Consider the following 13,219-nt stretch of genomic DNA (forward strand, 5'->3'; position numbering starts at 1 on the left):
GGTCATAATTTAGAAATACTTTTTACTGCTTTTTTAAGATGAAACAACGTTTATTGTAATGTTTTATCGCAAACCTAATTTGAAATGCATAGTTGACAAGCCTTACTGTTAAAAATTATAAAGATACAAATGACATAAAATATTCAAATTTGGAGAAGGTTGATATTAAGGCTTCTAAGTGCTCATTATCTGTAAAATGACTAAACTCAAATCTGAGAGTACAAATCCCCAGCTCACTACCCTCGGCGTTACCCTCCAACCCCCTTTTCCCAGTGCTAACTACTAACACAGCAAACACTAAAATAGTCAATAAAGACTTACTGAATAAGGAAATAGTTTTTAATGCACTGTTTTAAAAGGCATTCATGTGGTCATCAAGACCAGTACTAACCATTTTCCAAATTTTAATAACAAGGGAAAACAAAATAGTTAAATGCTAACTCAATAAAGAACTATTTTTGAATACTATAAAGGTACAGATTGAAATGATTGTTTCTAAATTTGTAAGTTATAATTAACAAAACTAATTCATAAATTTCATTCCCTAGCAAATTAAAGAAAATCCCTAAAAGTTTGAGTCAAGCCAATTTTGCAGCTGTTCTTGTCTATAGTGTAGCTCTACTCCACAGGTTAGGTAAAACGTGTGTGTATGATCTTTATAATCCAGGTAAATGCTTCTAAAATTTTTCAAATCTGTATCACTTTGCTTCCAATATAAGATTAAGATTAAGAGAGTCGAGTAAAATATTACTGAATTATGTATTTTCATTGTTATTTGAGCATAATGCTCCTATCAGATTGATGAGCGATTGGCCTCCTAAACTTATTAATGCCAACAGAAAGCTTATTCACAGCCTGCTAAAACTGCCAGCAAGTTGAGGAAGCTTACTGTGTGCTACCATTAGGTGTCAACAGCTCAAGCTCTATGCATCATCATTAGACCACAGCTATTCAAGAAGTTTGTTTCTGGTTCTGATCTATATATTTTAAAAACTGCTACCAACAGCCATGGGTCGGGGTGGAGGTGTGGGTGTGCAGATCACACCAAAAACAAGGAAGAAAACTACATTCTGGTACCATGGTGCCCTTTATGGGGAACCAATACAACCTTATCTCACCTTTCCTTCCAAGTTCAGCTGCTGCATTTCTTGGTCACTATTTCCTATTCCAATAAATGCACATGGTTGAGACTCTTGTTCGGAACAACCATCACGCTCCATTTGTTCTTTTTTTTTCTTCCATCCACTGCCCATAAGATACACACAAGGAGGAGGGCAAAAAAACCTGAAGCAAAACAAAAACAAAAACATGCAGTTAGATTCAAGAAAGCTCTTCCTTGTCTTGAATATAAGAATATAAAATCATATCGAATTGCACAAAGCTCCTAAAGGAACTGCTCCTAAGGAAACATTTTGAGTGAAGCCTTTTATAATGCAAACCAAGAAATCAAGACTTCCATAAAGACTACATTTGTTCAGGTTAAGGTTCATCTGTATTGGAGTTATGCTTTTGGTTAGACTAGATACTTTTTAGGAACTTCTCTTTAAATTTCCAATAACTCAGAGTTCTGAACTTTTAGAGTTCAGCAAATCCGATATACTCTAACATGTTACAAAACATGATATACCACTACAGAATGTGCAATTACTGAATAAAGTCTACTCAAAATGATATATTATTAATTGACATTATTGGTATAGATATTACTTAACTTTATTTGGTAATTAATCTAGAAAATAGGATTAGAGCAATGCCCAAAATAGAAACTTTCAAAATAGTAATAAAACTAAATAGAATTAAAAGCAAAATGGATTAATGAATTACTATGCTTTATATATCTTACACCCTGAACACCTGATACATGTGGATAACTGAAAGAATAACTGTATCCTTTCAACTCATAGACTATGCAGATTTGTTTCGTTAATTTCCAAAAACCTCCCCTCACAAATTCTTCCCACCTAGATAGAATGACATCCTTATAATCTCTTTAGCAATTAAAAAATATCTATTTCAAAGCCTAGTACAAGCCCCATATTTTACATATAGGTTAGACCATTAATCCAGTCCTTATGTAGGGTGTAATTTGTTTTGCTCAGTTACACACGCTGATTTGTACTTACTTTAAAACATTTACGCCAGGTCACATAAAGGGAACTGAAAGCTCAAATACCTACTCAAATGGTAGCCAAGTAAAATCAAATAGTAGCCAGGTAAGCAATATAAATGGGTGAACCACATGTACAATACATACATGGGAATATCTTTTAATTATCCAAAGAAGTAAGTTCCCTCCCTTCCTTCAAAACACACAGCCCTCATGGTAAATACAACTTCTGTATAGTTATGAGTATGGGAAAATTTTTCTTAATTCTTTTAAGCCCACTGTAAGATAAACAAGAGCTTCAAGAGCTTAAATGCAATGATAATTAGCCACTGGTGTGTGACTCTGATGGTAAGCAAACAACAGGAGACGGCCAGCCCAAGGGTACACACCCACTCATTCCCAATGCTGAACTACGGGCATGTGGGCCGGGTGTTCATCACATCCTCCAACTGGTCAATAGATGCCTGAAGTCAAATTTTATACGTAGTTCCTAATTTTAAAATACGGTCACTAATTTATGTTTTTTAACACTTTGTAAACCAAGAATGTGCAGACTTAAAAAAAAAAAAAAAAGCACTGCATGTGTGCATAAATGTATATGTGCGCACACAGACACCCTGGGCTGGAATGGGCGCTCAGGCCTTCCTAAATGTAGTAATACCTACTTTTTATTTGCTTCCCACTCAGCGCCTACTACAATATTGATTGAATTGAATCAAACTACATGATACCACCTGCTTTTTGTTCAACTTTTAAAGTCTACTTTAGAGGCAATTTACATATAATTTACAAGAAGTCGGCTGGGTTTATTTAATATTCATTAATTCACTAAATAATTTATTACATTCCTAGTCTGTACCAGGCGCTAGAAATATAGTTTAAAAAAGACAAAAATTCCTATCCTGATGCAAGTTACACTCTAATAGGTTTAAAAAAAAGATAAATGAGTAAAATGATGCATATATCCTCTTAGCTGGTGATAAATTCTGAAGGGAAAAAAATAAAGGAAAGAAGGGAGTACTAAAATGTTGAAGAACCCTGGCCGGGGAAAGCTTCCTTAGGAAGGTGATCTTGAATCATAACCTAAAGCCATGGGTGTCTGGAAGGAAGAGCATTGCAGCAGAGGGAAGAGCAAGTGCAAAAGCTCTAAAGTAAGCAGGACTACCATGAAGAGGGGGAAAACAAACAGACCAGGGAGGCCAGTGGAGAGGAGGAGAGAACAGATGAAGCCAGAGATAACGACAAAGTGAGCCAAGGAGGCCCTTGGGGGTCAAGCTGAGTGAGGAGGGAAGCCTCTGGGATCTTCTCATATTTATCCAAACCATCCGAGCAGCTTTCATGCTTACACACTCTCACTGTGGCCACGGACACAGAGGTCACAGCCAAGGCAGTAGGCTCTGTTCCAGGTCACTCCAAGTTTGGAGGGATGCCTGAATTAGCTGGGCTAGTTCTGGAGCAGGCTCAATTCAGGTTACACCAAGGATCTTTCTGGCTGGCCTCTAATGCTGGGAGCTATCCAAGGCTTGCCATGGCACAGACTCAAATACCTAGCTGGCATATTCTCAGGAGATTGAGATGACATCAATTTGGGGAGCTTGTTTCCTATTAGTATTTTACTGAACACTGATATTAAGACTCCTTAGTAAGTTAGTATACCAGCTATAAAATTCAAAGAGCTATGCTTTAGCATAATGTACCAAATAGAGCAGTCAAATCTCCACACACTGTCATAAAAGGATACTTTTATTTCACATCTGAAAAATATAAGGACAGTGAAAACTGTAAAAGACAGGGTAGTGCCGATTCTCTCAAAAGTACTATGATAAAATGACATGAAAAGGCTGGCAAAAAATTCTTTATCACTAAACACTGACTATCAACTTTCTATACTGAAAGTGCTTTTCCAATCATGTAGTAAATAATAAAAATGAAGACTCTTCAACTGCTTCTGAGCTAGCCTTGTTTTTTTAATCAATTCTAACACTATTCTAAAGTCATGATGCGAGAAAGCAGCAAGTCCAATATAATCTAAACACCGAGATTATTTCCATAATGTGATGAAGTCATATTTTTAAAATCCCAATATTGCTATCCCCCGAAAAACAGCTAAAGAATCAAATTTTTATTTCCATAGACTTTGGTAGTAATATAACAAAAAAGAAGATAAGCACACATACAAAAAAAGAGGAAGAACACAGGCAAAATAAATTAAAGGGAGTGGAGATAAGAAAAAAGCCACCTAATTAACAAAAGAAAAATTAAAATATACCTTTACAATGAGGTGTGAAATAGATTTTTTGGACAGTTGGTTGGTTAATATGTACCAAGCACTTAGTGAATGAAAAGTTTGCCCATCAAGTGGCCAGCTTACAGAGTTTAACAGCTGCTATAAAAGGATATCCTTTCAAACAACGTGCCTTTATTTTCTAATCTTTCCCAGTAGCTATAGCTAGGCAACTATAACAAACAATGCCTTTTTCTGCCACTTGGTGGCAATATGCACACATTTATGATTTTATTCGTTTCCTAGTTCAATCAGTCTTTATTTTCAGAGAATGACTCAACAACTTTTTTCTCAAATCCTGAGGTCAAATCTTGAAAATACCTTATAGATTCAAAGAAGCCTTTTTATTCAGTCCAATATATAAAACAAGATAGGTTAGATGAAACTCAAACACAACATTTACATTATCTATCTTTGCAGACTCATTACCCTTTAATGATTAGTCAATTCAAAAGCAAAAAAATAGGAACTGCTTGTACACACATCAGTTAACACACATTCTCAGTACTTCGGAACCATAGTTCAATTGTCCAAATGGTTTTACTGTTGTCTCAACAGTGTCACCCTCACTTTCACTACTGCTTAATTACTTCCCTTGAAAAAGTGTCAAATAGCATTTCCATTTCTTTAATGGAAATTTTCCTCTAGACAAAATCTTTTTAGATGTTTATTTTTCAACCTTGAAAGATCTTTAATGAAAAAGCAAAACTAAGCATTAATATAAATGAGATGGCAGATGTGCCAAGCAAATATTTGTTATTAGGCGTAAAAGTTAGTATAAAGAATTAGTTTATTGTTTCTACCTAGCAGTACATGTCCGCTTTAGAAACTTTAATAACTCAAACATGTAAAAATGTAGGCAAGTAGTTACTCTATTTTTCAATCATTTTTTCTTCATTCTTTGGGTTAGAAACTTAGATTCTTCCAGCTTTCTTTTGACTGATGTTTTAGACTGGCCAGGCCATACCCAAATAATATAAAGATACTGAAAATACAGGCAACCACAATAAAAGATAACCCTTAAAACACCTATTTTAACTTGATAAGCTACTATAGCTTCTTACTCATGTATTTTTAACAGGGACTAAGAAATAGGAACCTTATCTGTACTTAGATGTAATTTTTTGAGTAGCTCTTCCTTCTGTTATCTCCACTGGGCCTGTTATCTGCCAATACTAGTCGATGACATAATAACTTCTAAAATTCCCAGTAAAAATCCTTTTGCATAATATCTGGCACCTAACTGGTCACCAGAAATAAAGAATAAATGAGTTAATGAATGAATCCAACTGTACTAAAGGCATCTTTAAAAATCCAGAGAAGGAAAGCAGCCCAAGTTGGCAGCAATACAATAAATACACATGTAATCGTATTTCCATTAGATCCATCCCAGTCACACTCAGCTAATGGTAAAGGGGATAATCCTAGGCAAAGTTTAAAAAGTTTGTGTTCTTTTGGCATCTTAACATCCTCATCCTCAAGCCCTGATTTAAATAACCAACACTCAGACATAAAAAATGGAAGGCTATGAAAATTTAGGACAATCAAAAGAATGTGAAATTTGAAATTATAGACCCAGGAGTTCTAATCCTGGATACAATGATTCCTAACTAAGGTGAATCTGGGCATGTGTAAAATCTCTGTCTCTAGTGTCCCCACTCACAGAATGGGGATTATAACATGCCTATTTTCAAGATTATTCAGAAGAGTAAAATTTAAAAACGTGTGTAAAAGCATTTCCAGAACAATGCCTCACTCTTGACTGAGAAACTGTTCCTTATTCAAATTAACTGTGAGGTGCAAGGGTGGCCTAATTTGAGAGTCGTCTCAAGTAATGAGACGACTATAACAATAACAACAACAAACAGATGATTTGCTATGTACACACAGTCAACTTCATTATTAAAAACACACACACACACACACACACACGCGAGTATTTCCAGAATCATCTTCGGAAAAAAGAGGCCACCATCTCAATTTGGTTTCTATGTCCCAAACTGCAGATACCAACTTCTTCCAATATTTAACTACAAATCAGATGATTAATTTCTATTAGAGAAGTTAGATAAAATAATCAGAAATTTAGTAAACTTGAATAATGATAAAAAACAACACCTGGCAGTATGAGTCCTAACTGATGTTTTCACTTGTTCACCTTCTTTGAAGATAAAATTATCAATTAAATATCTTCACCTTCTTTTCGGCTGAGATTTAGAGAACTTTTAATTAATTATATACTTAACATTTCCCTTCTCTTATACATATGCTAAAGATAAAGGTTTCCTTTATCTCACAAACTCTAAGATTCCACTCATTCCTTTCAACCCAACACCCAAACATGAGTTTTCATTCCTTTTCTCACTTTAGTTTGGTACCTTTCTTTAGCCAATCCAAAAAAATCTTTCATCTTTCCCCACAAACAAGCCTTTGTCCATGAAATGCTCAACAGAAAAATGCTGTCTGCAAGACAAAGACTAGAAAAATTATTAACGAGGAAATTCTAGGAATTAAGTGAAAAAAACAAACAAGAAAAGTCTACAACCATACAACAAAAATGCTGACATTTATAAGATACTGTGACAAATTCTAAACATGAAGATTACTTTGTTATATTTTTGGCTTATCTGATTTGTAAGTCTTTTGTGTAGTACCCATATTCATGCAGTATGAGAGTTCCAAATCGGTTTTGCCTTTTTTCCCTTAATCTGAATAGGCACAGGGTCAAGGTTGGAAGAGGGCTGGGAGCCCTTTTCTTTACAATCACTCCATAGTTCAATTCAGGAATTTGTTTAGTCTTTTCCTTTTTGATATGGTACTTTTGGGGTCACATTTGTTTATAAAACTACATTTTCCACCAAAAAGAAAGCTACTTTTGAATGAGCTAATGTATTATAGAAATACTTATAGAACATCATGTAGCCCAAAAGAAAAATTATGATTACATTTTGTGATAGGGACTCAGATAGATGATCTTTACTAAATCTGCCATAATTTGCTTTCTTTCTCCTCTTCAACAGAGACAAACCCCCTATTTTTCATTTTGGACTTGCAAATAACCCAACAGAAACCATCCTCTTCCTTGCATATTAACATATCATTTGCAAATTCACGTGATAGCTACAATGAACAATCCACAAGAAAAACAATAATCTTACCTTTTTTCATTTCCATATGACTTCTGAGCAACTTTTGCATGAAGAATAAGTACTGTTTGATCCCCTCGCTCTTTTAAATAATTCCGCATAGCTTCCCTAAAATAAAATATAAACATTACTATTACAGAGGTGAGATTTAGAATATTACTATGCTCTGTAATGAGAAAAATGCTTATAAGTATTTTTTTATACAAGCAAACCTAAAAATGAAAGCAACACAAACCGATGAACTAAATTTAAGGAATATTATACAATGAGGCAATAAATAATGTTCATATGCAACTCTAAACTTTGTTCCTTAAAAAAAGAAACTGTCCCTCATTCTTGGGATTTATGCTGTAACTGAATTAAACCACAATTACAACTTCTAGAATCACTATATGCACTGCTAATCTGGCTTTAAACTGTTTACAAAATTAATGACATGCGATACTTTATATTTAAAAATCTAATCCCACCACCACTAACCCCTCTTCTCCAGCTATTAGAATGAGTGTTTTTCATTGAATACAAACCCATAACAAATCATTAAGTCATACGAATATATTATTACATGTTCTTAAAATAACAACCCTACATAATGACTGAGAAAGAACTATTATGTATATACAAACACATAATTATTCATAAGGGTGTTACTAAATATATAACAAAATTTAAGAAAGCCTAATTGGAATTAGTGAAAAACTGAATTAAATTTTGGAAAAAATTACAATGTTAATTCTTTCAAGTAAAAGTACTCTGACTACCTATTACTGTGTATAAATTATATGAAAAGTTCAAAGTGTTGAATATATTTATTCACCCAATATTTTGCTAACCAATACTACAAAGAACACAAGGTCTACGCAGATCAAACTTAAATAACTCTGAATCGGCAGACTCTCAATTCTGAAGGTTTCTCTTTTTTTTCACATTGCAAAATTAAACCAAAGATGTTTCAAAGACGATCAAGAAACACTTTTAATAAGTTAAATGCTGTTTTATTTATATCATAAATAAATGACACAGGTATAAGAGGACAGCTACACAGCAGATGTGGAGAATTCTAAACTTGCAGCACTTAGAGAAACTAAGTAGCCTGGGGCAAATCATTCAACCTCAGTTTCTTTTCTGATAATAGGTAATAACGCTGACCTAACACAGTGGTTGTGGGGATCAAATAAGATAATCTAGATGACAGCACTTATGTTTATTGACTGAAAACCTGTTAGCTGCAACGTAGGACAGGTAATACTGGGATCCAACAGATTAAATAAATCCCTATCCAAGTACTGTGAAGACAACAGTTAGTAAAACAAATTGTAATGCAATAACATCATCCAAATAGAAGTATGAGCAGAAGTACCAATAAGGGGATATCTATGTATGGGGGTGGGGGGAGGGCAATAAAGGGCTAAATGCCAGGAAAAATTTCTTAGAAGAGGTGTTCTAAAGGAAAAGGAGCAGACAGGAGTGGGAGGAATGAATAAGGCATTCTGGGATATGCACGTAGTATGGACAAAGTCATGAATGACCCTGCACCTTTGGGTATGTGAGATGTTGGGACTGAGGAGTAAGGCAGCTACAACAACAAAACAGCAGCAGCTAATATTTCTTGAGTATTTACTGTGTGCCAGGTCTCAAACTAAGCATTTTAAATGCATCATTTCATTTAATCCTCAGAATCCAGATAGGTAAGTATTGTTAATATCATTTTTAATGTCTTGCCCAATATCTTGCAATTAATAAGTGGCAGTCAGAAACTGAAACAAATTCTCTTAAGATTTTAAAGTAAGCCACGGCAGTGAATAAAGCTCATAGCTGGGTAGAGTGGAAGTGTAAAGGCCTGCCAAATTGACAATCTGACATTTGTAAACTTAAATGTTAAGTATGAAAGTTTAAGCTAATTCATGTATCACTCCGATAGATGATAAAAATGGCAGCAACTAATAAAAATTTTAAGAAATCTAGAGAAAAACTTAAAATGTTTTTAAAAATCTATCTTTGAAGATTGAGAAAAGATTTAATTTTTTCTTAACCCATTATAGAAAATCACCATGCTGTGGAACCTGGATTTTCAATCTACACAAAAGGCAGTAACAGATCTTGAGGTTTTTAAAACATAAATTAATTTTCCTTTTTAGTTAATTCTAGTGGTGGAATAGAGAAAGGATTAGAAAGCAGAGAGACAAGAAGACAGACTTGGAAAAAGGCTGATAAATTAAGAAAGAGGCAAGAGAAGATACTAGAGGAAATGAAAAAGACTTAAGAATGACTCATATCTTTTGTTTTGGGAGAAGTGGGTATACACATTAATAGGCTCTGTTTGACAAATGTCAACACCCTGGATTGACTACTCCATGCTGGAAGTATTCAATAAGTTGTTGGAAATACCCATCTGTAGTTCCAGACAGGGGTCTGGGCTGCAAAAGTGGAGTTCGCTGGCATACAGTTGGCAAACGAAGCCATGTAAGTGAATGAAATCTCTGAAAGGAAATGCAGTGACAGGAGAGTCAAGAAGAAAATGTATAAACTGGTAAGGAGTAGAACTAGGAATACTTATTAGATGCTATGGAAGGAGACAACCTCGAAAAAAAGAGGGGAACAATCAAAAAATGAGATGCTACAGAGGTCAAAGTCACTTTAATTTTAGTAAGAAGTCTAACAAATGCCAGCAAACAGAAAACCTTACAAGTTATTTCAAAAATGAGAGAGGTCATTATAATGTCCATTTGGAAACACCCTCTAGGTAATGAAAGAAGCTGACTATGGACAAGTAAAACAACTAAAGATCAGTTATCAAAGGACCAACTAATGCTGGGATCCATAAATGATGGTGCCAATTCCCACTAACATCCCAAAGTGGGAACAGAGAGAGCGTATTCTCAAACCTGCTGGGTACTAGACAAGAAGTGCAGCCGAGGGAGGATAAAGATGATGAGGGATTTGAGGTGTTCCTAAGTCAGTGACTGACCTAAGAGTTCAGGGTGAATAAGAAAACAAAAGAAAACCCAAGACAAGGCTATTACTTTGACAAAAATGGCACAGATATCTAGTCTCTGGCATAAAACCTGAAAAGTTGTGATACATTTGAAAAGAAAAATTTTAAGTGGCAAGTGTATTTTCTCCACACTAAATTCTATCTTCATTTATAGTCTCTGTTATATCATTTAGCAATTACTTGCCATGTTTGTCAGATTTCATGTCTTTTTTTCTTGTCTTCCCAGACTATAAAGTCTTTTAAGATGCACTATTAGGCACATTTTAGAAATGGGAGAGAGATTAAATAACTTTCTCAAGGTGATACTGAAGACCCAGGATTCAAACTGAGGCAGTCTGGCTCTCAAGGACAAAATTATACTATCAGATATTTTGCAATGGTTAGGGGTACAGTTTTGGTGTGAAGCAAACAGGGGTCTGAATCTTTTAACTCCTGTCACTTACTAAACCTGAGTTTTCTCAACCTGTAAAAAAAATAGTAATACCTCATATAGTGAGAAAAAAAATTAAAGTAAGTTAGCCTTACTGACAAATACCAAGTGTCAGTAAACTCTACCTATTATTATTATTTTCTTAGAAAGGGTGCAGGAGAAGAAACAGGTGACTGCAATTGAAGTTTAAGAGCAGAGATGAAAAGGACCTGGAGGTGAAGTATCAGACTTGTTTGTAAGGCACCCGTTTTGCAAGCACATCAAGTAAGATGGACATTTACCCAACTTCCCATTAAAGATTTACCAAAAGCCTATTATGTCCCAGGCACTGGTATCATGCTAGTTGCCTGTATTGGAAGTAACGCTCCACAATTATGATCGTGACAAATGATTTCAGATCTCAAGGTGTTTGATGAATGCAAGATGACAATTCCAGTTTTTCTGTCTTTCCCTTCATATTTACAATACAAATTCCTGGGAAAAAAACTAGAACCTTAAGGTAATCACTAACAATAGCTGTCTCGTATTAGTAACTTGCCATATAACTTCATTAGAAAAAAAAACAACAACTTTGCTTTCTTAATAGCAATTCTCTAGCAATTAAAGGTTGATAATTTATTTCTGGGAACTTAAGGAGCCATAAAAAAAAAAAAGTAAACTCTAAAGAAATACAATTAAATAGTAAAGCCCATAGAATGATAGCCCATGTGCTTTTCATCCACATAGAATAAGGTTTCATCGACTGAAGAGGTTTCAATTTCACCACTGTTGGCATCTTGGGCAAAATAATTCTTTGTTGTGAGGGGAATGGCCTGTGCACTGCAGAATATTTAGCAGTATCTCTAGCTTCCCCCATTAGAAAGCTAGTAGTGCCCTTCCTCAAACTGTGACAATCGAAAATGACTCCAGATATTGCTAAATGTCAAGAGGTAGAGAAGGAGGTCACCTGAGTTGAAAACCACTGGACTAAAGAAAACCAATAACATTCCAACAAAATGTCAAAGTCATCCATTGTTTTAAGAAAGAAGGAAGGAAATTTTATCACTAGAAAACATAAGGTAGGTGCTGTAAGATTACCAGTAGAGTTACTACTTTGTATTACTGAATTGTTAAAAACAACAACAAAGTTAAAACTCATAATTTGTTGGAAGTTACTATTCTAATAAGTTTTTAAGTGTATTCTGTTAATTTCAATTAATAAATCCCTATAATAAAAATATTCATTGTGAATAAAAAACAATTAAAAATTATTTGAAGAACACCATGGAGCAACTACTTTTGAAAGAAGTAACATGGAAGCTTAACTATTTAGAAAAGCAAAAACTTTTACTTTTATCAATATTTTTAAACATAAAATCATGGTAAATGCCATTCTAATCTGACATGTTTAAACCATCTATCATTATTTCTTGTCAATTTTTTTGGCTGTGTTTTCTTTAATAAAATTCAAACTTTTTAATCAGCAAACAAAATTCACAAAAAGAATATCTTTATGGTGCTAACCCCCATTCTGAAAACAGACCCCTTACTTCCTCACCACATTCATATAAACCTCCGTGATTGGGGCAAGGGGTAAATAAGTGATTTAAACTAGACCTCTGCATGTGTATGGGGGTCGGTGGAGTGAGTTGGGAGGTAACCAGAGCCAACACCAACTAAAGGTTGGATGTCCAGACAGTCATCCTTACCAAGAGGCTGAGTCCCTATACTTCACAAACCGGATTTTTGTCACTTGTGAAATCCAAATTTAACATTCCAACATAAACTGTCATCTAGTAAAGAAACCTATTAGTAATTACACACACAAACACCCCCTCCAACCTGCAAACATTTTAGAGAGCTGCAGAGTACACTTTTAGGTAGAGTACTATAGACCAGTGGTCAGCAAACCTAGCAGTCCGTTTTTTTACTCTCTAGAAGCTAAGAATGCCATTTATTTTTTTTTTTTAAGGGTTGTAAAAAAAGAAAGGAAGTCTATGCAATGGAGATAGTATATGGACCTAGACGCCTAAAATGTGTAGTACTAGCTCCTTACAGAAAACATTTGCTTGAAAAGGACAAACAGAGACTCAGGAACATGAACACTGGACTAGTTAGTGGTTACCAGAGGGTAAGGGGTCGGGGAGGAGAGAAGAGGTAGACAGGGTAAAGGGGGTCAAATAAAGGGGGATGGGGGAGGGTGAAGTGGGTAAAGGGGATCAAATATATGGTAGCTGAAGGAAACTGGACTCTGGGTGGTAATCACACAATAGAATAT

At 34.8% G+C, this 13,219-nt stretch overlaps 1 protein-coding gene across 7 annotated transcripts in view; it reads right to left on the minus strand.

The window, feature by feature from the left end:
- Positions 1-13,219, minus strand: part of RBPJ (recombination signal binding protein for immunoglobulin kappa J region) — a 96,470-nt gene that overhangs the window by 16,009 nt on the left and 67,242 nt on the right. For all 7 annotated transcript variants that reach the window (XM_006918949.3, XM_006918951.2, XM_015594986.2 and 4 more), the window contains 2 exons: positions 7,550-7,645; positions 1,119-1,284 (listed from right to left, as the gene is read on the minus strand). In XM_006918949.3, the coding sequence (XP_006919011.1) occupies positions 1,119-1,284; positions 7,550-7,645 (262 nt within the window). The remainder of the gene's footprint in view (positions 1-1,118; positions 1,285-7,549; positions 7,646-13,219) is intronic.

This window comes from Pteropus alecto, unplaced genomic scaffold (assembly GCF_000325575.1).
Source record: "Pteropus alecto unplaced genomic scaffold, ASM32557v1 scaffold5, whole genome shotgun sequence".
Classification (NCBI taxonomy): domain Eukaryota; kingdom Metazoa; phylum Chordata; class Mammalia; order Chiroptera; family Pteropodidae; genus Pteropus; species Pteropus alecto.